Source organism: Manis javanica, chromosome 5 (assembly GCF_040802235.1).
Source record: "Manis javanica isolate MJ-LG chromosome 5, MJ_LKY, whole genome shotgun sequence".
NCBI classification, from domain to species: domain Eukaryota; kingdom Metazoa; phylum Chordata; class Mammalia; order Pholidota; family Manidae; genus Manis; species Manis javanica.
The window spans coordinates 106037005-106063512 of NC_133160.1; the positions used below are offsets into that span (position 1 = coordinate 106037005).

General features: G+C 33.6%; 1 protein-coding gene across 13 annotated transcripts in view; it reads left to right on the top strand.

Annotated features, from left to right (window-relative positions):
- HELQ (helicase, POLQ like) overlaps positions 1 to 26508 on the top strand; it is a 42543-nt gene that overhangs the window by 14094 nt on the left and 1941 nt on the right. For 3 of the 13 annotated variants that reach the window (XM_073237367.1, XM_073237363.1, XM_073237369.1), the window contains 9 exons: positions 566 to 805; positions 3776 to 3917; positions 4278 to 4382; positions 16841 to 17099; positions 18273 to 18430; positions 19363 to 19461; positions 22294 to 22467; positions 24543 to 24656; positions 25555 to 25689. In XM_073237367.1, the coding sequence (XP_073093468.1) occupies positions 566 to 805; positions 3776 to 3917; positions 4278 to 4382; positions 16841 to 17099; positions 18273 to 18430; positions 19363 to 19461; positions 22294 to 22467; positions 24543 to 24656; positions 25555 to 25689 (1426 nt within the window). Of the gene's footprint in view, positions 1 to 565; positions 806 to 3775; positions 3918 to 4277; positions 4383 to 16840; positions 17100 to 18272; positions 18431 to 19362; positions 19462 to 22293; positions 22468 to 23545; positions 24303 to 24539; positions 24658 to 25554; positions 25690 to 26508 lie in introns of those variants that run through there. The other 10 variants (XM_073237366.1, XM_073237362.1, XR_012131686.1 and 7 more) reach the window with 9 other exon arrangements.

The following is a 26508-nucleotide window of genomic DNA, read 5'->3' on the forward strand; positions in this document are numbered from 1 at the left end:
AATTTAAAATAATAGGTGTTTTTAGATGCAGAGATATTGTAAGCCATTACTGAGTCTTCTAAAATGCTAGTGTTAACATATGGTACATACAATTTAAAAACATATATGTATCCATCTTTAGAGAAGAAATTTTATGATTTAAAATAGAGCAAATCATCTTAAATAAAGGTATATGTTCTAGTGAGAAAAATTATTGTAACTTCTAAAGCAGAAGTCTAAACCTGGCATTCATGGATTCATACGAAGTACAGGAATAAGCTTCAGCCTATGAACCCTCTGGAATTATATGCCAGGTGTTGTGTTAATGTGAATATTTGTCTTTTTTTTCCTTAGCTTTAATCAGATTTTCACAGGGCTCTATGATTCACAAAAAGGTTAAGAGAGACTGCCTAATAGTTAATGAAATCAAAATCAAAATCCTAAGAACATTTTATGTACTTATTATCAATAAAAGTAATACTTTTTTAATAAATGAATGTTTATATGTCTCTACTAAAATTTAAATGATAGGCACATTGTCACTATAAGATGGAGGGTTCATATTTCTAACTGACCTTTTTCCTAGGGACTATTTGAAACACAGGGAGGAAGAAAAACTTGAGTTGATTAAGAACTTGAAGAATATCAGCAGTGGCAATCTGTGTCCTGTTTTAAAGCACACTGTCCCATTTGGAGTTGCTTATCACCATAGTGGTTTAACAAGTGATGAAAGGAAGCTCCTGGAGGAAGCCTATTCCATGGGAGTTCTCTGCCTTTTCACCTGCACATCCACCCTAGCAGCAGGTGTTAACCTACCAGCACGAAGGTAAGATATAAATAAACAGTGACCAGGCTCAAAACTTTTCAACTCCTAACTTGCCAGCAGTTTTGTTGTTTTATTGTTTCTCATTGGTGGGTGAAAATTTATCAAATGTTCTTTCAGCATTTGCTGAGTTGATTGGTTTTTTACCTTTAATATTTTAATGAAAAATAATGCTAGTAGATTTCCTGGCACTAGAATTGCTACTTTCTTTTGTATACTCCCTATGTGGCTTTGGTGTCAGAATTTATTATCCTAGTTGTGTAGAAACAGTTGCTAAGCTTTCCACCAGTTGTATGATCTGAATGAGTTTATTTAACATAGGGTTGAAACCTTGGAACCTTAGAGAACTCATCCATAAAGACTTTTGAGTCCAATATCTTTTTTTCAAGTAGAACCTTGATTACTTTTTCAGTTGTTACCAAAGCTATAGGCTCTGTAATTGATTTATCTTCTTTATAATTTGTGACTTCAAAATTTGTGACACTTTTTCAAATAAATGGTCAATTTTTATAAATCAGTGAATGTTAAAAAATCTGTGTTTTCTGTTGGATGTGCAGTTTTATGTATCTCAATATCACAGTTACTGTGTTATCAGCTCCTCTATTTTCTTACTATTTATGATTCCTTGATTTTTCAGTTTCAGAGAGGTGCTAGTCTCCCACTGTAATTATGGAGTTGTCAACTTTTCTTTTTGAATTTCTAGAAGTTTTTGTTTTGTATTTCAAAACTATTTGGGTATACAAAGGTTTACTACAAATATTGCTGAATTATACCTTTTATCGATATAATAAGTCCTTGTTTTTCTCATTTAGTGATTTTACTTTGAATACTAGAACAACATGATTTTTTGCTAAGAATATCTTTTACCATTCTTTGGTTTTCAACCTGTCACTGATTAAGTTTTCCATTTTTCAGACAATGGGAAGGAAAAAAAGGAAGTTATATGTCGTATTTCTCTTATTTCAATTTTACGCTTAAAATCTTAACAGTTGAAACTAAACATATTTTTCTATCATTTTAGAGGTAATAACTATATCCTCTCCGGAACATAGCAAGAGTCTAGCATATGTGGGTTCTCCTGCACTGCCTCACGTAGGCCTCACCTAGAATTTTAGTTCCAGATTTTTTATTTCTTTTCATCTCATAGTCAATAACTGCTTAAACTTACCTGTAAATTATACTTGCTTTTATGTTTACTACTGCCTCTTGTATCCCTCATCTTCCTTCTCTGGTTTATTTTGTATTTTGCCATCCTTGAATAGTTATTTTTTAAATGCCATATTGGGGTCAAAAATTTTTGAGTCTTTGCATAGGCTGAAGATGTCTTTATTTTAGCCTCACACTTTAACACCTTGCTAGGAAAAGAATCACAGATTCAATTTTTTTTTCCCTTGGGGACTGTAGTATTGTTCCATGTCTTCTACAAGCCAGTGTTCATTTTTGTGTTTGCATAGGTTTGTTTTCCTCTGCAGAAGCTTCTGGACTTTTTAATTTTAAAATGCCATTACAGGGTATAATAATGATTGCAGCTATTACTCTCCATCCCCCATGTCAGAACAGCTTTGAACACATTGTTTTAATAGAAACTCATAACATCTCTGTGAGGGAGGTCATATTTTATTATCCACATTTTATTAAAGGGAAAACTGAGGTGCTGAACAATTAAATAGCTTAACCAACTTCACACCCAACAAATCAGTTTCAAAGCCAAGTTTGAACCTGGGAAATCTAAATCTATAATCCCAACTATCCCAGTTTAGCTACTTTTAATTCATAGGGTTTATCACTTGAGTATAAGTTTTCAATCTAAAGTTTCATGCTTTTCTTCAACTTAGAGTAATTTTTTTTCAAAATTTCTTTTACTATTTCTTTTCTTTCATTATCTCTGTTCTCTACCTTTGTAACTAGAGTTAGACAGGGTTGAAGCATTTTAGACTGTGCTTTTATATCAGCTTTTCTTTCATATTTTTTCAATCTATATGAGCTGTGTGATTTCTTCAACTTAACTTTCTATGTAACAGCATCAGTTTTTAACTATCTCATTCATCCAGTTCTTCTAATTAATTGTTTTAATGAATTTAACATTTTTTTATTAATATCCAAGAACCCTCTTCTTTTACTGCTCTTTGTTTATAATAGTCTACTCTTACATTGTGAATATAATACCCTCTAGAATTTTCTGTGGGTACTAATTAGAATTTTTTAAAGTTCTTTTCTGTTCCCTGTGTTACCTGCTTCTGTCAGTATTTATTCTGTGTGTTCTTGTTGCTTTTCTTTTATGTCATCAATTTCCTTCAAGTGCTTGGTAATCTGGACTGTCCATCATGATTATTAAATAAAGTAGTAGGTCGATTAGTATAGGTAAATGACATAGGTTTTCTCTCATCTTTGAAGAGGAAAGCTGGCTACAGACTTCTGTATATGTGAACAGGACTGAAATCACCATTTTTTTAGGTCAAAACAGTTGACTTATTTTATATAGTTGACAGTAATATAAATTCATAAATAAATATGCATATGTTTATGGTACATGGTCAGATTTTTCATTTATGGGGTATAAAATCAAAAATATCTGGAGACTAGGGCTATCTAGAGTGGAGTGATCATAAGTTTTGCAGCTTAAGGTCAAATCATGATTCTGTTAATTACTAATTTTGTGAGTAGAGGTAAGCCACTTAATTTGTGCTTCAGTTAGCCCCTTTGTTTAAATTTATATATGTGTGTGTGTGTGTATATATATATATATATAATAAAATTAAAAATAGTATTTATTACAAGAGTTTTGTAGGAACTACAGATAATGTACATAAAGAACCTAGAACATCAAATCTTCATAAATAACAGGTACCTATTATTTTGCATTAATACATCCTTAAATTTAATACCACGTAGATATAATGAAATTAAAAATTTTTAAATATGTGCTATTGTTAGATGGAATATCACTTTTAATTAATGTTATCAATTCCATAGAGTTATTTTAAGAGCACCCTATGTTGGTAAGGACTTTATAAAGAGGAATCAATATAAACAGATGATTGGCAGAGCTGGCCGTGCTGGAATAGATTCTGCTGGGGAGAGTATCCTTATATTGCAAGAAAAAGACAAGAAACAGGTAACAGTCTGGTTGTTGGCTGGTTGGTTGATCTTCTTTTCTTGGTCTTTGATTTAGCTCCTTCATGAGTTCATCTCTTAAAAGTTAATTTTTCATTTCCTTTAAATAATGTTTCTCTTCTATGATTAAGAATTAGAATTTGAATTAGTTTGAGTACTTTTGTATTTCAGGCAAACAATGAAAAATATTTTCCCTATTTAACTTCCATTTTAATGAGGACACTTACTAAAGTTTTACTTTTTTCTCTTTGTGTTTTTAACCCCTGCCTTCATAAGATATATGCAGTATATAAAGTTTTATACAGAATACTATTTATTTTTTATAATAACACAAAACGTAGTATTGCTTTATCTTTTGTAGGTATTGGAGTTCATAAGCAGACCCTTAGAAAACTGTTACAGTCATCTCATTCAAGAACTTACCAAGGGAATTCAAACTTTATTTCTCTCTTTGATTGGTTTGAAGGTATTTTTTTTAGTATTTTAAATCTTATTACTGTTGCCTGAGATAGTAGTGGTTAAAAAGTTATGAAAACTGTAAAGTGTGAAAAAAAAGTAAATTTCTAATTGAAAAAGAAATCTGTGATAAATCTGAATCTGGATTTATATGTACATTTTTAGTTCTTTGAGTTGTAAAGAATATGAAAGATCAAAAATCATAACTAGGCATCCATTACAAGTAAGAGACAAGTGGATACTGTGGGGGATATAAGGAGCTGTAAAGATATGGGTCCTGATGTGGGATAATCCAGCATCTCTGCCCTTGCAAAAATAAGATTCACCTGTAGTGCTGTGACCATTCTAGGATATTATAACCATTTGTGAGATCTGCTTAGCCTATAGCAAGCAGAAAATTTTTTTTAAATACACAACAGGAAAATACTCTTTTTCCTAAGATTAGAAATTAGCTCTCTTTTGTCAGGTTACTTTTTTTTTTTTTCCTTGCCTTTTCAAAAAAATTGATGTATACTTGGCATAAAATATCTGATTAGTTTCAGGTGTACATCATAGTAGGGTTTCTCTTGAGTTAAACTTCTTTTGTACAGTTACTCTTTATTTATTTATTTTATATCATTTTTAAAAGGTGGAATAAAGTTGATATACAATATTATATTGATTTCAGATATGCAACAGTGACTTAATAATTACATACATTATTAAATGCTTGCCACAATAAGTGTAGTTATCCCATTATCATACCAAGATACTATAATATTATTGGTTATATTTTCAGTGTTATAGTTCCATCCTATGTCTAACTTATTTTACAATTTGTAGTTTGTACTTCTTTATCCCCTTCGTCTATTTGATCCATTTCTCAACCCCCCTCTCTATTGTAGCCAACAGTCTGTTGTCAGTATTTGTGAGTCTATTTTTTGTTTGTTTGTTTTCTTTTTTAGATTCCACATAAAAGTGAAATCATGTGGTATTTGTCTTTCTCTGCCTGGCTTATTTCACTTAGCAGGATACCCTCTAGGTCCTTCCATGTTGTAGCAAATGGCAAGACTTCTTTTTTATGTCTGAGTAATATTCCACTGTGTATATGTACTACATCTTCTTTATCCATTCCTCTTTCAGTGGCCACTTTGGTTGCTTCCATATCTTTGCTATTGTAAATAATGCTACAATGAACATAGAGGTACATAAATCTTTTTGAATCAGGGATTTTGTTTTCTTTGGGTAAATACCCAGAAGTGGAATTGCTGGGTCATATGGTTATTTCTATTATTAGTTTTCTGAGGACTCTCCATGCTGCTTTCCAGAGTGGCTTCACCAGTTTACATTCCCTTAACAGTGGAGGTGAGCTCCCTTTTCTCCACATCCTCACCAACACTTGTTATTTCTTGTCTTTTGGATAGTGGCCATTCTGACTGGTATGAGATGATATCTCATTGTGGTTTTGATTTGCATTTCCCTGATGATCAGTGATGTGGAGCATCTTTTCATGTGCCTGCTGGCCATCTGTATTTCTTCTTTGGAAAAATGTCTGTTCAGTTCTTCTGCCTATTTTTTAATCAGGTTATTTGCTTTTTGATGTTGAGTTATATGAGTTCTTAATATATTTTGGATATTAACCCCTTGCTGGATATGTCCTTTACATTTATATTCTCCCATACTGAGCTTGCCTTTTTGTTTTGTTGATGGTTTCCTTTGCTGTGGCAGAAGCTTTTTAGTTTGATGTAGTCCCACTGTTTATTTTTGTTTTTGTTTCCCTTGCCCAGAGAGATGTATCCAGAAAGAAATTTCTCATGCTGATGTTCATGAGAGTCTTGCCTAGTTTCCTTTTGAGAATTTTATGGTTTCATGTCTTACATTTAGGTCTGTAATCCATTTCAAGTTTACTTTTGTGAAGGAGTTAGACAGTAACCCAGCTTCATTCCCTTGAATATAGTTATCCAGTTTTTCCAACACCATGTACTGAAAAGACTGTCTTTTCCCCATTGTTTATTTATGGCTTCTTTGTCACATATTAGTTGATTGTATAAGTATTGGTTTATATCTGGGCTCTCTATTCAGGTACATTGATCTGTGGGTCTATTCTTGTGCCAGTACCATACTGTTTTAATCACTGTAGCTTTATAGTGTAGCTTGAAATCTGGGAGTGTGATAACCCCAGCTTTGTCTTTCTTTCTCAAGATTTCTTTGGCTGTTTGAGGTCTTTTATGGTTACTTATAAACTTTAGGATTATTTGCTCTAGTTCATTGAAAAGTGCCATTGGTATTTTGATAAGGATTGCATTTAATCTTTAAATTGCTTTGGACAGGATGGCCATTTTGACAATGCTAATTCTTCCTTTTCATGAGCTAGATTTCCATTTATTTGTGTCTTCTTCAGTGTCTTTCATCAGTTTCTCATTGTTTTCAGGGCACAGGTCTTTCACTCCTTTGGTTAGGTTTATTCCTAGGTATTTTATTCTTTTTAATGCAATTGTAAATGGAGTTATTTTACTGATATCTCTTTCTGCTAGTTTGTTGTTATTATATAGGAATGCAACAGATATCTGTATATTGATTTTGTATCCTGCGATTTTGTTGAATACAGTCATTAGTTCTGATAGTTTTTTAGTGGAATCTTTAGTGTTTTCTATAAATAGTATCATGTCATCTGCAAATAGTGACAGTGTAACTACTTCCTTACCAATTTGGATACTTTTTATTTCTTTTTCTTATCTGACTGCCATGGCTAGGACCTCCAGTACTATGCTGAATAAAAGTGGTGAGAATGGGCATCCTTGTCTTCTTGTTCCTGATCTTAGAGGAAAGCTTTGAGCTTTTCCCCATTGAGTATGATGTTAGCTGTGGTTTTGTCATATATGGCATTTATTATAGAGGTATGTTCACTCTTTACCCACTTTATTGAGAGTTTTTGTCATGAATGGATGTAGAATTTTGCCAAATGTTTTTCAGCATCTATTGAGATGATCATATGGCTTTTATCCTTCTTTTTGTTAATATGTTGAATCACATTGATTTGTGGATATTGTACCATCCTTGTATCCCTAGAATAAATCCCACTTTGTTGTGATAAATGATCCTCTTGATATTGGTCTGTTCTTTCTTTTTTTTAGTGTCTTTGTCTGGTTTTATATTAGAGTAATACTGACCTTGTAGAATGAGTTTGGAAGTAGTCCCTCCTCTTCTGTGTCTTGGAATACTTTAAGAAAGATAGGTATTAGCTCATCTTTAAATGTTTGGTAGAATTCACCCATGAAGCCATCTGGTCCTGGACTTCTGTTTGTTAGGAGTTTTTGGATTACCAGTTCAATTTCATTACTAGCAATCTGTCTGTTCACATTTTTTGTTTCTTCCTGGGTCAGTCTTGAAGAGTGTACATTTCTAGGAATTTAACCATTCTTATAGATTCTCAAATCTATTGGCATAAAATTTTTCATAGAATTCTCTTGTAATTCCTGAATTTTTGTGGTGTCTGCTGTAATTTCTCCTTTTTCATTTCTTATTTTGTTTATTTGTGTGCAGTCTCTTTTTTTCTTGATAAGTCTATCTAAGGGTTTCTCTACTTTATCTTCTTGAAGAACCAGGTCTTGGTTTCATTGTTTTTTGTTTTTTGTTTTTTTTTACTATTGCTTTCTTAGTCTCTATTTTATTTACTTCTGCTCTGCTCTTTATTATGTCCCTCCTTCTACTAACTTTGGGCTTTGTTCTTCTTTTTCTAGTTCCTTTAGTTGTAGGGTTAGATTGTTTATTTGAGATTGTTCTTGTTTCTTGATGTAGGCCTGTATTGCTATAAACATCCCTCTTAGAACTGCTTTTGCTGCATCCCACATATTTTAATTTGTTGTGTTCCTGTTTTCATTTGTCTCCATGTATTGTTTGATCTCCTTTTTGATCTGTTCCTTGAGACATTTATTATTTAGAAGCATACATGTTTGTGCTTTTTCCAGTGTTTTTCTAATAATTGATTTCTATTTGCATGCCACTGTGGTCTGAGAATATGCATGATAAAATTTCAGTCTTCTTAAATTTGTTCAGACTTGTTTTGTGTCCTAACATGTCATTTATTTTGGAGAACATACCATGCACACTTGAGAAAAATGTGTAGTCTGTTGCTTTTGGCTAGAATGTCCTGAAAATATCTGTTAAGTCCATCTGGTCTAATGTGTCATACAGTGCCTCTCTTTCCTTTTTTGTTTTCTGCTGGGATGATTGTCCATTGACGTAAGTGGGGTGTTAAAGTCACCTACTGTAATTGTGTTGCTGTCAGTTTCTCCCTTTAGGTCTGTTAGTATTTGGTTTATATATTTAGGTGCTCCTATGTTGGTACATAGAATGTTTATGATTGTTATATCCTCTCATTGGACTGATCCCTTTATCATCATGTAATGTCCTTCTTTGTCTCTTGTTACATTCTTTGTTTTAAAGTCTATTTTGTCTGTTACTTGTATTGCAACTCCAGCTTTCTTTCTTTCTTCCTTCCTTCCTTTCTTTCTTTCTTTCTGTTTATTTATTTTTTCATTTATTTATTTGGTATTGTTGACATACACTTACATGAACAACATTGTGGTAACTAGATTCCCCCCATTATCAAGTCCCCACTACATACCCCATTACAGACATTGTCCATCAGCATAGTAAGATGCTATAGAATCACTACTTGTCTTCTCTGTGCTATACTGCCTTCCCATGCCCACCCACCCCCAGCATTTGTGTGCTACTCGTAATGCCCCTTTTTCCCCTTATCTCTCCCTTCCCACCCATCCTCCCCAATCTCTTTCCCTTTGGTAACTGTTAGACCATTCTTGGGTTCTGTGAGTCTGCTGCTGTTTTGTACCTTCAGTTTTTTTTTTTTTGAGAGGGCATCTCTCATATTTATTGATCAAATGGTTGTTAACAGTTAACAACAATAAAATTCTGTACAGGGGACTCAATGCACAATCATTAATCCACCCCAAGCCTAATTCTCATCAGTCTCCGATCTTCTGAAGCACAACGAACAAGTTCTTACATGGTGAACAAATTCTTACATAGTGAATAAGTTCTTACATGGTGAACAGTACAAGGGCAGTCATCACAGAAACTTTCAGTTTTGATCATGCATTATGAACTACAAACAATCAGGTCAGATATGAATATTCATTTGATCTTTATACTTGATTTATATGTGAATCCCACATTTCTCCCTTATTATTATTATTATTTTTAATAAAATGCTGAAGTGGTAGGTAGATGCAAGATAAAGGTAGAAAACATAGTTTAGTGCTGTAAGAAAGCAAATGTAGATGATCAGGTGTGTGCCTATAGGCTAAGTATTAATCCAAGCTAGACAAGGGCAACAAAACATCCACAGATGCAGAAGATTTCTCTCAAAGCAGGGGGGGTGAGGTTCTAAGCCTCACCTCTGTTGATCCCCAATTTCTCACCTGATGGCCCCCCTGTGACTGTGCCTGTCTTAGGTTGTTCCTCCCTTGAGGAATCTTACCCGTCTCTGGCTAACCAGTCATCTTCCGGGGCCATACAGGGAGATGTAAAGTTGGTAAGTGAGAGAGAAGCCATATTGTTTGAAAAGGTTAGCTTTTTACTTCTTTGCAGATTTATGCCCTGTGGCTTCTATGCCCAGCACTTGTCTCGAGGTATCTTTACCACTTTGTACCTTCAGTTTTTCCTTTGTTCTTATACTCCACAGATGAGTGAAATCATTTGATACTTGTCTTTCTCCACCTGGCTTATTTCACTGAGCATAATACCCTCTAGCTCCATCCATGTTGTTGCAAATGGTAGGATTTGTTTTCTTCTTATGGCTGAATAATATTCCATTGTGTATATATACCACATCTTCTTTATCCATTCATCTACTGTTGGACAGTTTGGTTGCTTCCATTTCTTGGCTATTGTAAATAGTGCTGCAATAAACATAGGGTGCATCTGTCATTTTGAAACTGGGCTGCTGCATTCTTAGGGTAAATTCCTAGGAGTGGAATTCCTGAATCAAATCGTACTTCTGGTTTTAGTTTTTTGAGGAACCTCCATACTGCTTTCCACAAAGGTTGAACCAATTTACATGCCCACTAGCAGTGTAGTAGGGTTCCCCTTTCTCCAACAGTTGCTGTTGTTTGTCTTTTAGATGTTGGCCATCCTAACTGGTGTCCAGCTTTGTTTCTCATCCCTATATGCATGATATGTCTTTTCCATCCCTTCAGTTTCAGTCTATGTGTGTCTTTAGATCTGAAGTGAGTCTTTTGTAGATAGCAAATAAATGGGTCTTGTTTTTTAATCAATTCATTCACCCTATATCTTTTGATTAGCACATTTTAGGCCATTTACATCTAAAGTAGTTCTCAATAGGTATGTAGTTATTGGCATTTTGTTAAATGTTTTCTGGTTGTTTTTATTGTTTTTTTCTAATCCTTCCTCTCTTACGTTCATGTTGTATGTTTTATTACTTTCTTTAGTGTTACAGTTGGGTTCCCTTCTCTTTCTTTTTAGTATATCTATTCTAAGTGTTTGGTTTGTGATTATAGGGTTATTCTTAAGAAAATGTTAACATTGTGTCCAAGGTCACATAACCACAAAGTGGCAAAGCCAGGGTTTGAATTCATCTTTGTTTAACTACAAAACCAGTATTCTTAACCTGTCATACTTTCTACCTTCATTTCCCCTAACAGTTTCAGTGAAATACAAAAGGCAATTGATAAAAGATATCATGAGACAAGTTTTGATTACCTTGTAGATGAATGATATATAATATAATATCCTCTGGCAATTTAGAAGAGTGAAAGGCTACAAGGAAGAAAATGAATAAGTGTTGAGTATTGAAGGAGATAGAGGTTTTAGAAAAGAAGAGGGAAGGAATAAGCCATTTCAGGTACTTAAAATAGTATGAAAGATGAGAAAACTTAACATGATGTGGGGTAGCAGTCAGTGGACTAGGTGCTGTAGCTCTAGAGGAGGACTGCAGATCCTGAAAAGTAGAAGGTTGTGTGGAAAAAGTTGGCCAGCCTGGGTACCATTGATTTGGGAAGATGGGAGAGCGTGCTTAAATACTGCACTAAAGAGTTGTGATCTTTATCAGTGGAGAATTAGTAAAAGTGTTCTGTGGTTGTTTAGAGCAATGACCCTGATATCATACATACCTGTGTTCCAGTCCCAGCTGTGTCTCTTATAACTCTGGCTAACTTATTCTCCCTTAAACCTCACCAGTTGCCTTATCTGTAAAATGGAGATAATAGTATGCAGAGGTTTTGCAAGACTAGTTTGGAAGCAGTTGTAGTAATCCATGCATAATGTAATAAAGACCTTCAATAGGAGGATTGCCAAGAAATTAATAAAGGAGGGAGAGAGATCATGAAGATCATCACACTTATATTTATATTAGATAAGGTAACAGACTAAGAGAATAGTGATTAGTTTAAGGTCATTCAATAAGTTATGGTTTAGATGGGACTATAATTCAGGTTCCTACCTTGTTGGCCTATTCTCTTTCAATGTGCCATTGTGTATGTGGAATATTCACCAAGACAGACCATATTCTGGACCACAAAACAAGTCTTAATAAATTTAAAAGCATTGAAAACATAAAGAATGTATCTAATGACAGAATCATAGTATAAATCAGTAAATAGAAAGATATTAAGGAAATACCCAAATATTTGGAAATCAAACAGCTATTTGACCTGTGGTCAAAGTAGAAATCACAAGGGAAATTATAAGGTATTTTGAATTGAATGAAAATGAAAACCAGTGTAAGATATTTGGTGGCATGCAACTAAAGAAGAGCTTAAGGGAACATTTATAGCTTTAAATGCGTTATTAGAATATACCAAAGATCCAAAGTCAGTGATGTTAAGTTTCACCTTGGGAAGCTAAGCTGAAACAAACAAATCAACAAACAAAAAACTCAATGTAAATGGAAGGATGGAAATTGTACAGATAAAAACAGACAAGCAAGAGGCAATATTAATGAAACCTAAAGCTAGTTCTTTGAAAAGATCAGTAAGATTATTGATTGAATTGATCAGGAGGAGAAAAGAGAAAACAAATTACCACTATCAGGAATGAAAGGAGGGTCACCACCAAAGATTCTAGAGATATTAATAACTTGAATAACTGTATACTTGATACTGAGAAAGGAATTCAACAGCTTAGATCAAATGAGAAAGATTCTTGAAAGACACAATTACCAAAATCAATTGAAGAAGTAGAAAATCTAAATAGTCCTGTATCTATTAAATAAATTGAATTTATAATTAACACCTTACCACAAACTGATTTCAGTGGTGAATTCTAACAAATATTTAAGGGAGAAATAATATCAGTCATACACAGATTCTTCCAAAAAGCAGAGGAATTGGGAACAATGATTGTATCATCTTACATGAACAGCATTACTCTGACACCAAAACCAGATAAAGATACTACAAAGAGAGAAACAAAAGGCCTGAATCTCTGGGAAACATAGATATAAAAATCCTTATCAAAGTATTAGTAATCCAGCAGTACAATGTAAGAGTAAAATACCATGATCAGTTGGAGTTTATTCCAGTAGTGCAAAGTTGGCTCAACATTCAAAACTCAGTCAGTGTAATTATCCATTTGGCAGGATTCATATCCATTCATGATAAAAACTTAGCAAACTAGGAGTAGAAGAAAACTTCTTCAACCTGATAAAATGTGTTTATTTTTAAAAACCCTACAGTTAATATCACACTTAATGACGAGAGACTAAATGTTTATCTCCCTACAATCCAGAAAAGAAAAGATGTTTGTTCTCACCTTCCTATTCAACATATATCAGAAGTTGTAGCTAATACTGTAAAACGGGAAGAAAAATAAAGGCTTACAGATTGGAAGGAAGAAGTAAAACTGTCTTATTTGCTGATGATACTGAATTCAAAAAAAATCCAAAGGAATGTACAAAAAACTACAGTGTAATTAACAGTGTCACAGGATACAGAGTCAATGTACAAAACATTGTATTTCTGTATACTCACTATAAATAATTGGAAAAACAATTCTATTTACAATAGCATCAAAGAACAAGAAATACTAATGGATAAATGTAACTAAGGTGTCAGACCTACACACTGAAAACTGTAAAACACTGCTGACAGAAATTAAAAAAGAGCTAAAGATATAGAGAGAGATACCATGTTAATGAATTGGAACACTCAGTTTTGTTCATTTGTTACTTCTTCCCAAATTGCTCTATAATTCAGTGCAATCCCAAACAAAATCTTAACAGCCTTTTCTGTAGAAATTGCAGGATGATACTAGAATTTATTTGGAAATGCAAAGGATCTGTAGAATAGCCAAAATTTATTTGTAAAAGAATAACAAAGAGGGTTCACAGTACTTGACTTCAATACTTAGTGTAAAGCTTCCGTAGTCAGGAGATTATGGTATTGGTGCAAGTATAGACATATAGACTGACAGATCAGTGGATCCATAATAAGACTCACATGTATATGATCAATTAATTTTCAACAAAGGTGCCAAGATACTTAAATGAAGAAAGGATAGTTTTTTAAACAAATGGTTCTGAAACATGTAGATATCCATATGGAACAAAGAAAATTAACCCCTACTCTTACAGTACACTATCCAAAAGAATTAACTCAAAAGCTAAAATAAAACTTATAGAAGAAAACATAGAAAATGTTTTTGTTACCTTAGGTTAGACAAAGATTTCTTACATGGGAAATAAACAGAAATGGTGAAAGAAAGAAATTAAATGGCTTTGTCATAATTTAAAAATTATCTTCAAAGACACTGCTAAAAACGGGGGAGAAATATTCATAATGCGTACATCTGGCAGATATGTGTATGTCATGAGTTAGGACTCCACAGAGCCAGTGGAGTAGGAGGGAGTTGGGATTTCACTTGAGACCAGAGCACCCAGGTAACAGGGAGACTCGCTGACTTGGCCTCAAGGGTAGAGTTTTACGGGTCTGGGGATACAAGATCCACAGGGCACAAGTTTCATTTAAGTTCTGTTTTAACAATTGAAGCACAGCAGCAAGTTGCAGGGGATTAGCAGGTAGGCAGCTGTTGTTCCAACCCTGCCCATAGGAGGCAGAATTCCAGCTAGTGGGCCCAGGAGGCTAGTGTCCTGAGGAGGACAGGCTATCTGAGTTCCTCTCACACCTTGGGATAGGCATTCACAGCAGAGCCGCAGCTGTTGGACAAAGGCTGGAGTTCTAGACAGGTTGGAGAACCAGGACATAATCTTTAGAGTTAGAATTGAAGCAGAAGTCAAGTCCTCTGGACAGGAGCAACCAGGTAGGATAGGGGTGAGAGGCAAGAAGAGCAGGATCTGTGGCTTGGTCGTTGTGAGATCAGGAGGCAGGAGGGCAGAGATGAGCAGCCCTGGAGAGACTAGGTCCATGATTTGGTGGAAGAGAAGAAGACTTCAGGAATTAAGAACATAACAATGGTAGGAATACAGGATTCAGGGAGCTTCCAAATGTCATTTATTTATCACAACCATTTTTCAGACACTTACTGTTTTATCTCTGATCCTTGCATACTTTTGAAGTAAGTAATAAAACTCCCCATTTACAGAAAAACAAATTGGAGGCAAAGAGAGGTAGATTATGCAGGCTGCTTTGGATCATATCTCTGCCCTTGTACACTCTGGTCCATGCTACTGCAGTGCCTGCCTGGGTCTCTGTAATTGTCTCCTAACTGGTCTCATTGCATCCACCCTGCCTTACCTTCCCTTGTCTCCTTCAAAGAACTCTACACACAGAATGATCTTCTCAAAATATAAAATCTGAATGTGCCACCCGCTTCTGCTTCAAGTTTATCGGTGGTTGCGTCCATTGCTTTTAGGATTAAGCCCAAATTCCCATCATAACCTACCATGGTAGATTTGGACTCTGATTAGCTCCATCCTCCTTGATCACTAACCTCCTTGTTCTCTGTACTCCACACATAGTGGCTTTCTGTTTTCTTTTTTCAGACATACTGTGCTTCCTCCTACCCCAGTGCTCCCCAAGCCTGGGACTTGCTCATCTTCCCTCCCCATCCATGGTTTCACTCTCACCTACTTCTTTGTCCAGTTAACTCCCACTCAAGTACACTTTCTCAGGGAAGCCTCTCTATGCCTGAGTCCAGTCAGTCTGTTGTATGCTTTATAGAACTACATTCCTCTCCTTTAATAGCACCTGTCAGTTTGTGATTTTATTTTTGTTAGTACCTTTATTTTCATTAATTACAGAATCCCAGTGCTTGTACAATGTCCGGCATGTGGTTGGCATTCAGTAAATACTTGAATTAAGGAATGGATTGACTCTGGAGTTGGACATGGGTTAACTTGCAGGTGGGGGCAACAGTGGAGAATCCAGCTTTGCAAAGCTGGTGGGGGCAGAGGCAGAGGCTGGCCAAGGTGGTTTAAATCACTGTGTCCAAAAGTTTTCCAGAGGAGCAGAAAGATAACATGATGGTAGCTAGAAGGATCATGTAAAGGTTTCTATTCTTTTTTATCCCTAGTGTTAACTGTAATTAACCAAGTAGGAAACAGTATAGAAACTAAGTATGCTGATAATCTAGAAACTGAGTATCAATTCTTGAATATCTTAAAAGTGCAATTCTAGCCTAATTGAATACTATATTAGGAATGATTTTGATTAATAGGAGGAGAAGCACTAGGAAATGTCTGTGCTCCATAATGTTTTGTCATCCTTTTATTGGTTTGATCTGAAATAACTACTTAAGTTTTCCAGTTGAAATATCATCAGCATTTTAAGAGAAAGAAATATACTTATTGATTGACTATATCTTACTATAACATGCTGATTTCAATAAAATTGGCGAATATAAAGTTATTCAAATTCAGAGTCAACTCTACATCTGAACAGCAAATGGAGAGTCAAGTATTACTTACAATTGCCATTAAAAGTTCTAAGTAGGAAATAAGAAGGGGAGAGAAAAAGGCAACAAAAGAACAGAGAAAGATGGGACTAAAAGACAAAAAGAGGTAGAAAACTGCTGTTTATTTTTAGGAAATACATCAGAGAGTGGAGACTTTCAGTGTGTTTTGTTTTGTTTGTTTTTAATACAGTTTTTAGGGCTAAAAAATGATTTCATGGGTGGCTGGAGAGAGGTAAGGGAGGATTTCGGAAGGAAGCTGAGTGGGAATTAGTGATAATTGGTTGGGGAGTAAACAGTGCTTGTAGCTTTGGGGATATATTGTCAATTATTCAAAAACCTCAGGAGTTTTTGAATGAAAAGTATCCTGATTTCATAAAAAGTATGAATTTGATAACTATCTTCTTTAAATTGTTTTTTCTTGCTAATTAAAGGGCCATTATAAAATTACCCTTATATATACAAGTATGTAAAGTTTATACTAATTTTTTATTTCAATAACTTTGAGGTATGGAAATGAGTCATCACCTTGATTAATGTACTTTCAAAATGATGTTTAAATTAAGAAAAATGCTCTAATGATGTCCTGAATTGTTTCAGATTACAACAAATATTGGTGACATATATCACTTCATGAATGGTACTTTTTTTGGTGTTCAGCAAAAGATTTTGTTGAAAGAAAAAAGTCTCTGGGAAATAATTATCGACTCCCTTAGATACCTGACAGAAAAAGGACTCCTACAAAAAGATACTCTTGTAATGGAAAAGGATCTTCTACAGAAAGACACTATTTATAAGTCTGAAGAAGAGTTCCAATGTACTTTTCATATTACAAAGTTGGGAAGAGCTTCTTTTAAGGGTAAGAGTTTACCTAAATCTCATTATTAATCTGAGGAAGTGCACTGAAAAAAGTAGAAATTAAATTATTTTACTTTAACTTTATTTTACTTCATTTGTAACTTCCTATTAATAACATTATTCTTACAAACTATTAAAACTGCTTCAATTTAAAAAGTTGAAAAGTGCTTTGAATTATAAGTAATTTAGAATACTGCAGGAGTATATAGACAATGGCCATCCTCCAGGGTGCTCCCTCCCCCAGCAAGCATGCAAACCTGAATATCCTGCCAAGGACTGTTTGTTGTATGTCTTCCCAGAAGTTTTCTGTACATTTCATTTCAGTGCATATGCATGTATACAGGTTTAAGATGTTTTAGGCTTTTAATTGTAAATATATATAACTTTAAATATAAATAATCATTTATATTGTTCTGGAACTTGCTTTTTTTTCTTAATGTAATAGAGATTGGTCCATGACAGTGAATAGTTTCTTTCTTAATTGATGTATCATAATTTACTTAATGAAAAATAATACATGTCTGTTGTTTAAATATACCCTTAAAACTCGAATTATGTAAAGGAAAAACCACATACTTCTGTCCCTTTTATACTCTCCTAGGGGCTTCCACTATTAACAATTTTATATATATATATATACCCTTCCAAATATTTTTATGTGTATACATATATTTATATACACATATATATATGCATATGTAAATAGTCATTTAATGGAATCAGTGTATTTTTTGGCAGCTTGCTTTTCTCACTTAAAAATATCATGAGCTTCTTAACATGTCAGTCCCTTTAAATCTACCTCATTTTTCTTTTGATATGATAGTAATCTGTAATAGAGATACCTTCATTTATTGAACTATTCCTCTGTTGACGGACATTTGCACTATTTCTGATTCTTCTCAATTATAAACAAGGTTGCATGGGCACCTCTATTCATGTACTGTGGGATATCTATGGAAATATTTGTCTGGGTTAGATTTTCAAAAATAGGGTCATCAAGTCAGAAGGTACGTACTTATTACATATTGATGGATACTATCATTATCAAAATGACCCAAAATAGTTGTTCTAAGTTATATAATATATTTTGGTGACTTCTAAAGACTTTCTTTAAAATCACCTCTTTCCCCCTTTGGTAATTATGAAAGATGAAATATTTGTATCTTTCCTTTAGGAACTATAGATCTGGCTTATTGTGACATTCTCTACAGAGACTTAAAGAAAGGTCTTGAGGGACTTGTGCTTGAAAGCTTTCTTCATCTGATTTACTTAACAACTCCCTATGAAATGGCTTCTCACTGTCACCCTGATTGGATGATATACTTCAGGCAGGTGAGAATATAAGACTCTTCAATATAGGCTACTTAGTTTATTGATGATGATGTGATTTTTGTCAAGTGATTATTTACTTTTTTTTCTCTGTTAAAACATATTTGAAATTGGGTCCTTTGTCTTTAAGTTTTTAAAATAGTAATACCGCAACAGCATTTTTGGTTTGCTTAACTTAAAGGTTACTTTTCTGTTAAATATAAACATGTTCATTATCAAAAAAATAAGGATAGGTGCAGAAAAGAAAAAAGGGATCATGCCTGGTCCCCTTCCCCCAACAATAGTTACTCTTAGGATTGGTAACCACTACATTTTATAATACCGAGAATATAAAGAAAACCAGGGTCTCTGATGATTGAGAGTTTAGTTACATGAAAACTCTTATCAGAACCAAGCATGATGACCAAACCCAGTGACATCAGTTCCTGAGGAGGAATATCCATTTTATCACCAGTAACAAGGTGTGACTGCCTTACCTGTTACCAAGCTAGGTGTAGAGCAGTCTTCTTTGATTTTACTGTGAACAGGATAGATGTATAAATACACATAAGGTAGAAGAAGCAGCATACAGCTTTTAATTGCAGGAAACTTTTTAATGTTGCATTTTTTTGTAGTTGTAAATTTTTTTAAGTGATACTATATAATGCAGTTATTTTCAAAAGCTTTCCCTCTTCCCCCTTCCCAGGCATCTCCAGTATTAAACATAATCTCATAGTCCATGGAAACTATAGCCATGGTTACAGTTCTTGTAACCATGTATTTAAATAATTCCACTAAAGTATCTTATATTTTAATAATATATATTTTAAGCTTGCAATATTTGTAAATAAAATTTGTAAATCATGAAAATGTGATATCACTGGATTTGTTTCAAATGGCAAATTTTTTAATAGTCACAATTTGATTTTTCTATATGTTTACTCATTTCCATATAGTTTAACCAGCTCAGTCCAGCAGAACAAAATGTAGTTTCTCTTCTCGGAGTCTCTGAAAACTTTATCGGGAAGAAAGCATCAGGTCAAGCTATCAAGAAGGTACTTTAATCTTCTTTTCCTTCCTAAATAAGTTCATTTAACAAAATGAATGCTGTTGTGTCATCTTTTTTGCTGACTTGATCATTTTGTTTCACATTTGTTTCACATATTGTTAAATTAATGTAATTCCCATATTACTATTCAGAATATCTGAGGACCAGAAATTTAAGCATTTTTAAAAAGTAGTATTTATTTCGGGATGGAGTGATAGCCTTTTTTTTGGTACCTTTCTTATTTCTGAAATTTTCTGTCATGTACATGTAGGCTTTTAACATAGGGAAAGGAAAGCTTACTCATCAATTTTTCTTAGGCTTATAAAAATTGTAAAATATTTCTAAAATGTTTTCACAATACTATATAATCCTGAAATAAGTTCAGTTCATGGGAGAAAAAATGTATTTTCCAGGAACTTTTCATTAAGCTTTCTATTTGGTATCAGGGATTCTGAGACAGGACAAGTTTTGGGTTTTTGTCATTGTGTTTTGCTGTCTTCAAATAACTCCTAGTTCTGCTACTTAGATTACATAAAGCATTTAGAAGGTTAGAGTAGGCAAGCTAATACTCTTTTGGGTGTGATACCTTGTATTTTGGTGTTTTAACGTTTGATCAGCATATGTGCAGCAAGTGTCTAATGCATACGCTGACTTTAAGAGAAGTGGAAATAATTATTTGGCAAAAATGCCTTCAAATTCCATAAGGTAGTAAGTATCATCTCCCATCTCAGAATATGCATTTTTTCATTTTTCATTTTCTTTGGTAATCCAATCTTCATTGAAACCTAATAATCTTATCCATCATTTCTCCCTATATTTTTAAAATTTACATACATGTAACATTTCATTTTGAAAAAAGGAAGATGTTGTTTACTTGCATTTGAATTGAATAGTGCACTGTCCCATGTATTGCTGTATCATAAAATTATAAATATATAGTACTTCAGCATTCATGTTATAATATTTAGATTGGATCTTTTATCTCAGAAATGTCTATGTTGTTTACACCTTCAAAATGTTAAATAAAAATATTTCTTAAAACAAACCTTTTATATCCAACTCTAAAATACAAAATAAAAACAAAATCATGTTAATTTGGAACTCACTACCAAATAATAAACACTTAAAAAATCTTATTAAAATAATGCATCTTTTTTTTAACTCAAATCAGAATTTTTGTTACATTTTTTAAATGTAGTCAGCAACTGTTCAAGTAATAAAAAATTTTCAATTAAATATGAATTTATCTAAATTATAAATGGATTAGTTACTGGTTTGATGTTTTAGAAATATCTTCTTTTAATTCTAGAGAATGGGATACTTAAAATCTAACTGATTTCTCCACATTGAATAAGAACACGTCCCCCACAAACCTCTTTTCTTTAAATATTTCTTGGCAGTGGTATAAAGCGTCTTGTGTTGCCATGTAATATAATTATATCATTTTTCTTGGCTTAGAAAATACATTCAAAGCAAAAATCTACATTTACTCAATTTATACTTAATAATGAAGGTGCACTAAAATTGGGAAATGAAAAAGCAGTCTTTTCCTACTAGTTATTCAACTATTTTGCTTTTTCAGCTTAATTAAAAGGGTGATCCAGTATCAACATGCAGAATCTGTAATTCACACATCCTTCAGATATGTCACCCTAAGTTCTCACCTCAAACATTCTTTCCTTCTATAGTCGAGAAATAATTTTATGTTATCCTTTTTTTCTAGTTCATCCTTTTTTTCCTCTGATTTTAAGCGTGAGTTACTCAGTTTCTAAGTTAACATGATATTAGCTATGAAATACTATACATGAAATGTAGTCACTAGCACCACAGTCAGAAGCAGATACACAGAATAGAAATTGTCAATTATAGGAAGCGTTTTTTTCTTTCAGTGTGCTAACTTTGGAAACATTAATTCTTTATCATGACCTGTAAAAATCATACAATCTAACATTTACCTATAGTTTATAAGAAACTAAGAGTAGCTAGTTGATGTGTTTTTTGACATATTTATCTAAATAAATGCATTGGTCAAACTTATAATCACATTCACATAAATATGCAACCTAAAAATATCACCTTAAATGTAAAGCTCTCCCAAATTTCTTCCCTTCCTGTGTTCTTTTTCTAGAGCTGCCATAACAAGTTAGAATAAACTGAATATCTTAGAAGAACAGAAATTTATTCTCTCACAGTTCAGGAAGCCAGAAGTCTATAATCAAAATGCTGGCAAGGTTGCTTCCTCCTGGAGGCTCCAAGGAGGAAAGCAGCTTGCCTCTCTCCTAGCTCTTGCAGGTTGCCAGCAATCCTTGGTGTGTTCCTTGGCTTGCAGGTGCATCCCTCCAGTGTCTGCCTCCATCTTCATGTCACCTCCTTGTCTCTGCCACTCTGTGTCTTCTCCTCTTATAAAGACACCTGTCATTGATAAAAGAGCCCTGAAGGGCCCCCTGTACATCCAGGATGATTTCATCAAGATCCTTAACTAACTGCATCTACAAAGATCCTATTTCCAAATAAGTTCACCTTCACAGATACCACAGTTAGGACTTCAACATATCTTTGGGATGGGGTGACTCACAATTCAACCCAGTATATTCCCATATAGAAGGAAGTTTAATTTAAATTGGAAATAATTTGATATATCTCTCTACTTATACTTGGAAAAAATGATTTGAGTTAATCAAAAGCACAGATGTTAGAATTGAATTTTTATTTCTGTGGGTCACTTTATCCTACTCTCCTATAATACAAATTCATTAATTTTACCTTTTGTCCAATTTGAATATAATGTTACATTTTTAGCAGGTCCAGTACATAAATTTATTTGATTGTGTCTTTCTAGAAGGTGGACAAAGATATCGTCAACAGACTATACCTGTCTTTTGTTCTTTATACCTTGCTCAGAGAGACCAACATTTGGAGTGTGTCTGAAAAATTTAATATGCCTCGAGGATATATCCAGAATCTTCTCACTGGAGCTGCTGCATTTGCATCTTGTGTGCTTCATTTCTGTGAGGTAATTCCGTTAAATAGATGATATATGCTTTGCTTTGTGCATCTTCTGGTTTTAACTATGAATAAACTCATAAACAAGTTAGTATTTTCTTATTGTTGACTTTTTCTGCTATTATAAAGCACTCAAAATTTATTTAAAATATATTTTTGCATTTATTTACTTTTAAAAATACTATATACATATTTATGGTAAAGATACAAAAAAGATAAAACCAGCTAAAATATATAGTGAACAAGTACCTAGTTATCCTAACTCTTAGAACCACTGCTAACAAAAGTTTCAAGTGTTTGTGATCAACTTTCAAAATGACATTTCTCCATTGATATACATGATACCATGTAAAGTACTTCTACAGTATGTTACACTATCCAGCAGCTAGCTTGTGACTGCTTAGTACCGTCTTCTCTTGATTGCCACAGTAATTTACCATTTTTGCTTCCAATGTCAGGAAGTCACTTTACGTTTCTACATCAAATGTTTTATAAAATAATTCAGGAAGAAAACTTTATTTTGGTCATATGCATTTGAGATAGATTTGTTTGTTTATGATTTTACTAAAAGAAGCTTTATCAGAATTTCTTTAAATAGCTCAACAAAATTTACCAAACATTTCTATTCAGATAATTTTTTTTGATGAATTTATAATATAAGACATTTTTGTTGCATTTAATTTCTTATTGAGGACATAATAATCCTTTCCATATTTGTTTCTATGCTCAATTTTTTAAAAACTTTTCCCCTATGAATTCTATTTTTAAACTTAAAGTCTTTTTCATTTTCCCTATCTTAAATCTCCATATTCTTTGTATGTATGTGGCAATTATTCTACCATATGTGCTAATGAGCAAATAATAAAAAATACTTGACTTTGCATTGAATGATAATTATTTTAGCAAATTTACTTTTCTAAATATCTTTTACTTTTACTGATTTCTTAATATTAGCTTACACTCCTTAATCACATACTAGCTAAGAAGTAGGCAAAAATTATGAATAATAAAGAATACATTTCCTATGTTTGTTGTTCTTCATATTTAAAGATGCTTTCCCTAATATTCTATATCTTTGTTTTACTTAGAACTATAAGGACTTTAGTCTTACAGAATTGTCCAGGTAAAAGAATCTGTAAGTTGAACTTGGAAGACTACTGTAATTTGATGATGGATCCTAGGAACAAATCTACCTGACAACTTCTGCCCTCATGAATGTATTTTCAATATTTTAAGGTGTTTTTTCTTTTTAAAAAGCTATATAAGTGGTATACCAGTTGTATTAGTTAAGGTGCCTTTAACTACAGTTAATAAGAAAACTCCATAGAAGTTAAACCATAAGGAAAAAGATTATCTTGTGTGAGAGGAAAGCTAGAGCTAAGGCAATTCCAGGGTGGCTGATTCCCTAGTTCTGCTCAAGGTTTTCTTTTCTTCTTTTTAACTCCGCCACCTTTAATACATTGTACTTTCCCAGTGGTCACAAAAATGACCAGCTAATGCCATTCCATACCTCACATACTCTAACAGTGACACCCAAAGGTTTGAAAGGGATGTTTAAAAAAAAAAACTGCTATTATAGAAATTTTCAAACATGTTCAAATGAAGACAAAATAATGTAACTAATACCCATTTACCCACCCAGCTTTAACAGTTATTGACTCATGGTTTACATATTTTTATTGTTTTAAATATTGCTGCACTGAGCATCATCATGTATTTGAATCCTTCCGTTTTAGTATTTGTCTTCAGGATAAATTCCCAGAGGGAAGAATTGTTTTCAGTCATTTAGGAAAGAAAAACTATGCATTCACTTGGTGGTGTTTGATAAAAGTGAATAGAACTCTTCTTAAATTGTCTCATTTTTTGATTTTCGATCTATTTCCTCATCCCAAAATCACTTCAGCAAATTCCTCAGAGTCTCTGCCATGTTTCCTCATAATAATTTTACTTATTCATTGTTCATCTCTGGCTTAATCCAAGTTCCAGAATTTACATAAGGGAACAGCCTCTCTGAGCCCTCTACCACACAAACTAAACTTTGAAATAACTTATCAGATTTAAATTTTGTTTCTTTGTTTTCAGCAGGAACTTGAGGAGTTTTGGGTTTATAGAGCCCTTTTGGTAGAACTTACCAAGAAGTTGACGTATTGTGTAAAGGCAGAGCTGATCCCTCTCATGGAAGTGACTGGAGTCTTAGAGGTTAGTAGCTTCCCAGTCTCACAACTGACATAATTTCAGTTAACAGAAAAACCAGATTTTACTGTTCTGTGAAGTTTTATCATGGGTAAGGGCCAGCAACAGCTTTATTGCTCATTTGTCATTGGAGTCTTTTTTTTTTTTAATAAATTGTTGCCATGGCCTCCCAGAGATCTCCTGTTAATTTGGGAGCAGTTCTAATGAAAAATTGCATTTAAAAAAATTAATAACAGTAGAGATAAAGGTGACACTCCCCAAGTATATGTGTGCTACCACTCCTCAGCGTCTCTTCTTCCTCCACTCCAGTAAAGAATTACCTTCTGTCAGTTTAGACTGTGCTTACTTAAGGTAGTGGTGATTCAGTGATAACAAGGCTTCTTTACACTACCTAAAGGAGTGAAAAAAAGTATCCCGAGAAAAGGTGGTTTCTCAGCTTTCTGTTTTTGTCCAACCCTTGATTTCAGTTTGCTCTCTGTTATTCAGTTCTTGAATCAGAGGGGTTCTGCTTTGGAGCACACACACACACACAAACACACACACATACTGGTGAGTCCCCTGAATAAACGGTGACAACATTTTAAGTATACTGGACTAGAACAGTCTGGCTGGAAGACTAAAATAATGCCCCCAGCACCTAATTGCCTTAACGGAGTTCTCCTTCCTGATTGTAAATATCAGTTGACTTAATCTGCATGGAAAGCTATCTTGCAATCCAATTGGAACCACCTAAACACATCTTTTAAAATTCCTCAGATTTTTGATATGTTATCTCATCATATTTACTATACTATTCAGTTTATCCCTCTCTCTTCCATGTGAAATATTTGCCTCCAGTAAAACACTTAAGTATTTTTTCCTAGTCCCAAAATCTGATCCTACTCATTTTTATAATACCTTTCAGGGTCGAGCAAAACAGTTATACAATGCAGGTTATAAAAGTCTAGTGCACTTAGCTAATGCAGATCCTGAAGTGCTAATAAAGACAATTGATCATTTATCAAGACGCCAAGCCAAGCAAATTGTTTCTTCAGCAAAGGTAAACAAACAAAGCATTTTTTTAACCTTCATGTTATTTTGTAGTGTTATCTCTTTATACTTAGGACATAAAAACAAAAATATTTAACTATAGACACAAATGTATATACTCACAGTATGTGGATAAAAAGAGTGCATCTGTTATGACACTAATCTTGCTAAATAGAGAAAAAGGACCTCCTAAAGAAATAGACAATTTCAGGAGTTCATTGAAGTAGAGGGAACTCTGGAACTCATTGCATTCTGCCTCCTTATACCATTTTCACAGAAGTCCTTTCCTCAGTATCCCTGACATCTGGTCTTCCCACCTTTGAACACCTTCATTGACAAGGAGCTTACAAGCTCAAAAATTAGCTTCTATTTTTGGACACTCTTAATGTTATAAAAGCATCCCAAAATGATGAGGCTAAATGTTGCTTTCTTAGCAGGTCTACCGTTACATTGCTGTACTCCCTTGGGACTACTCTGGTCCTTTGTTCATATGACAGTTTTTCACGTTTGGAAACAGCTCTCATTGCTTTCATAGTTTCTATTTTTTTTTTCCTTCCTTGGTATTAAATAATCTAGTTTTAGGCCATTCACTGTCCAGGTTACCCTCTGCTAGGTGCAGTCCAGTTTGTCCTTACCTCCTGCTCCATGTGGATGAAGCCATTACAGAGCAGTTTGTGATTATTTCCTCTTTGATCTCAGTTGTAGTTCTGTTCTTGTAAACTGATATTACTTAGCTTTTTTTAAAAAGTTCATTGTTATACTATTATCATATCTAGATCAGAAGTAGCTAAAAAGTAAATTCCCATCTTATTTTTTAGAGGGTGCTCAC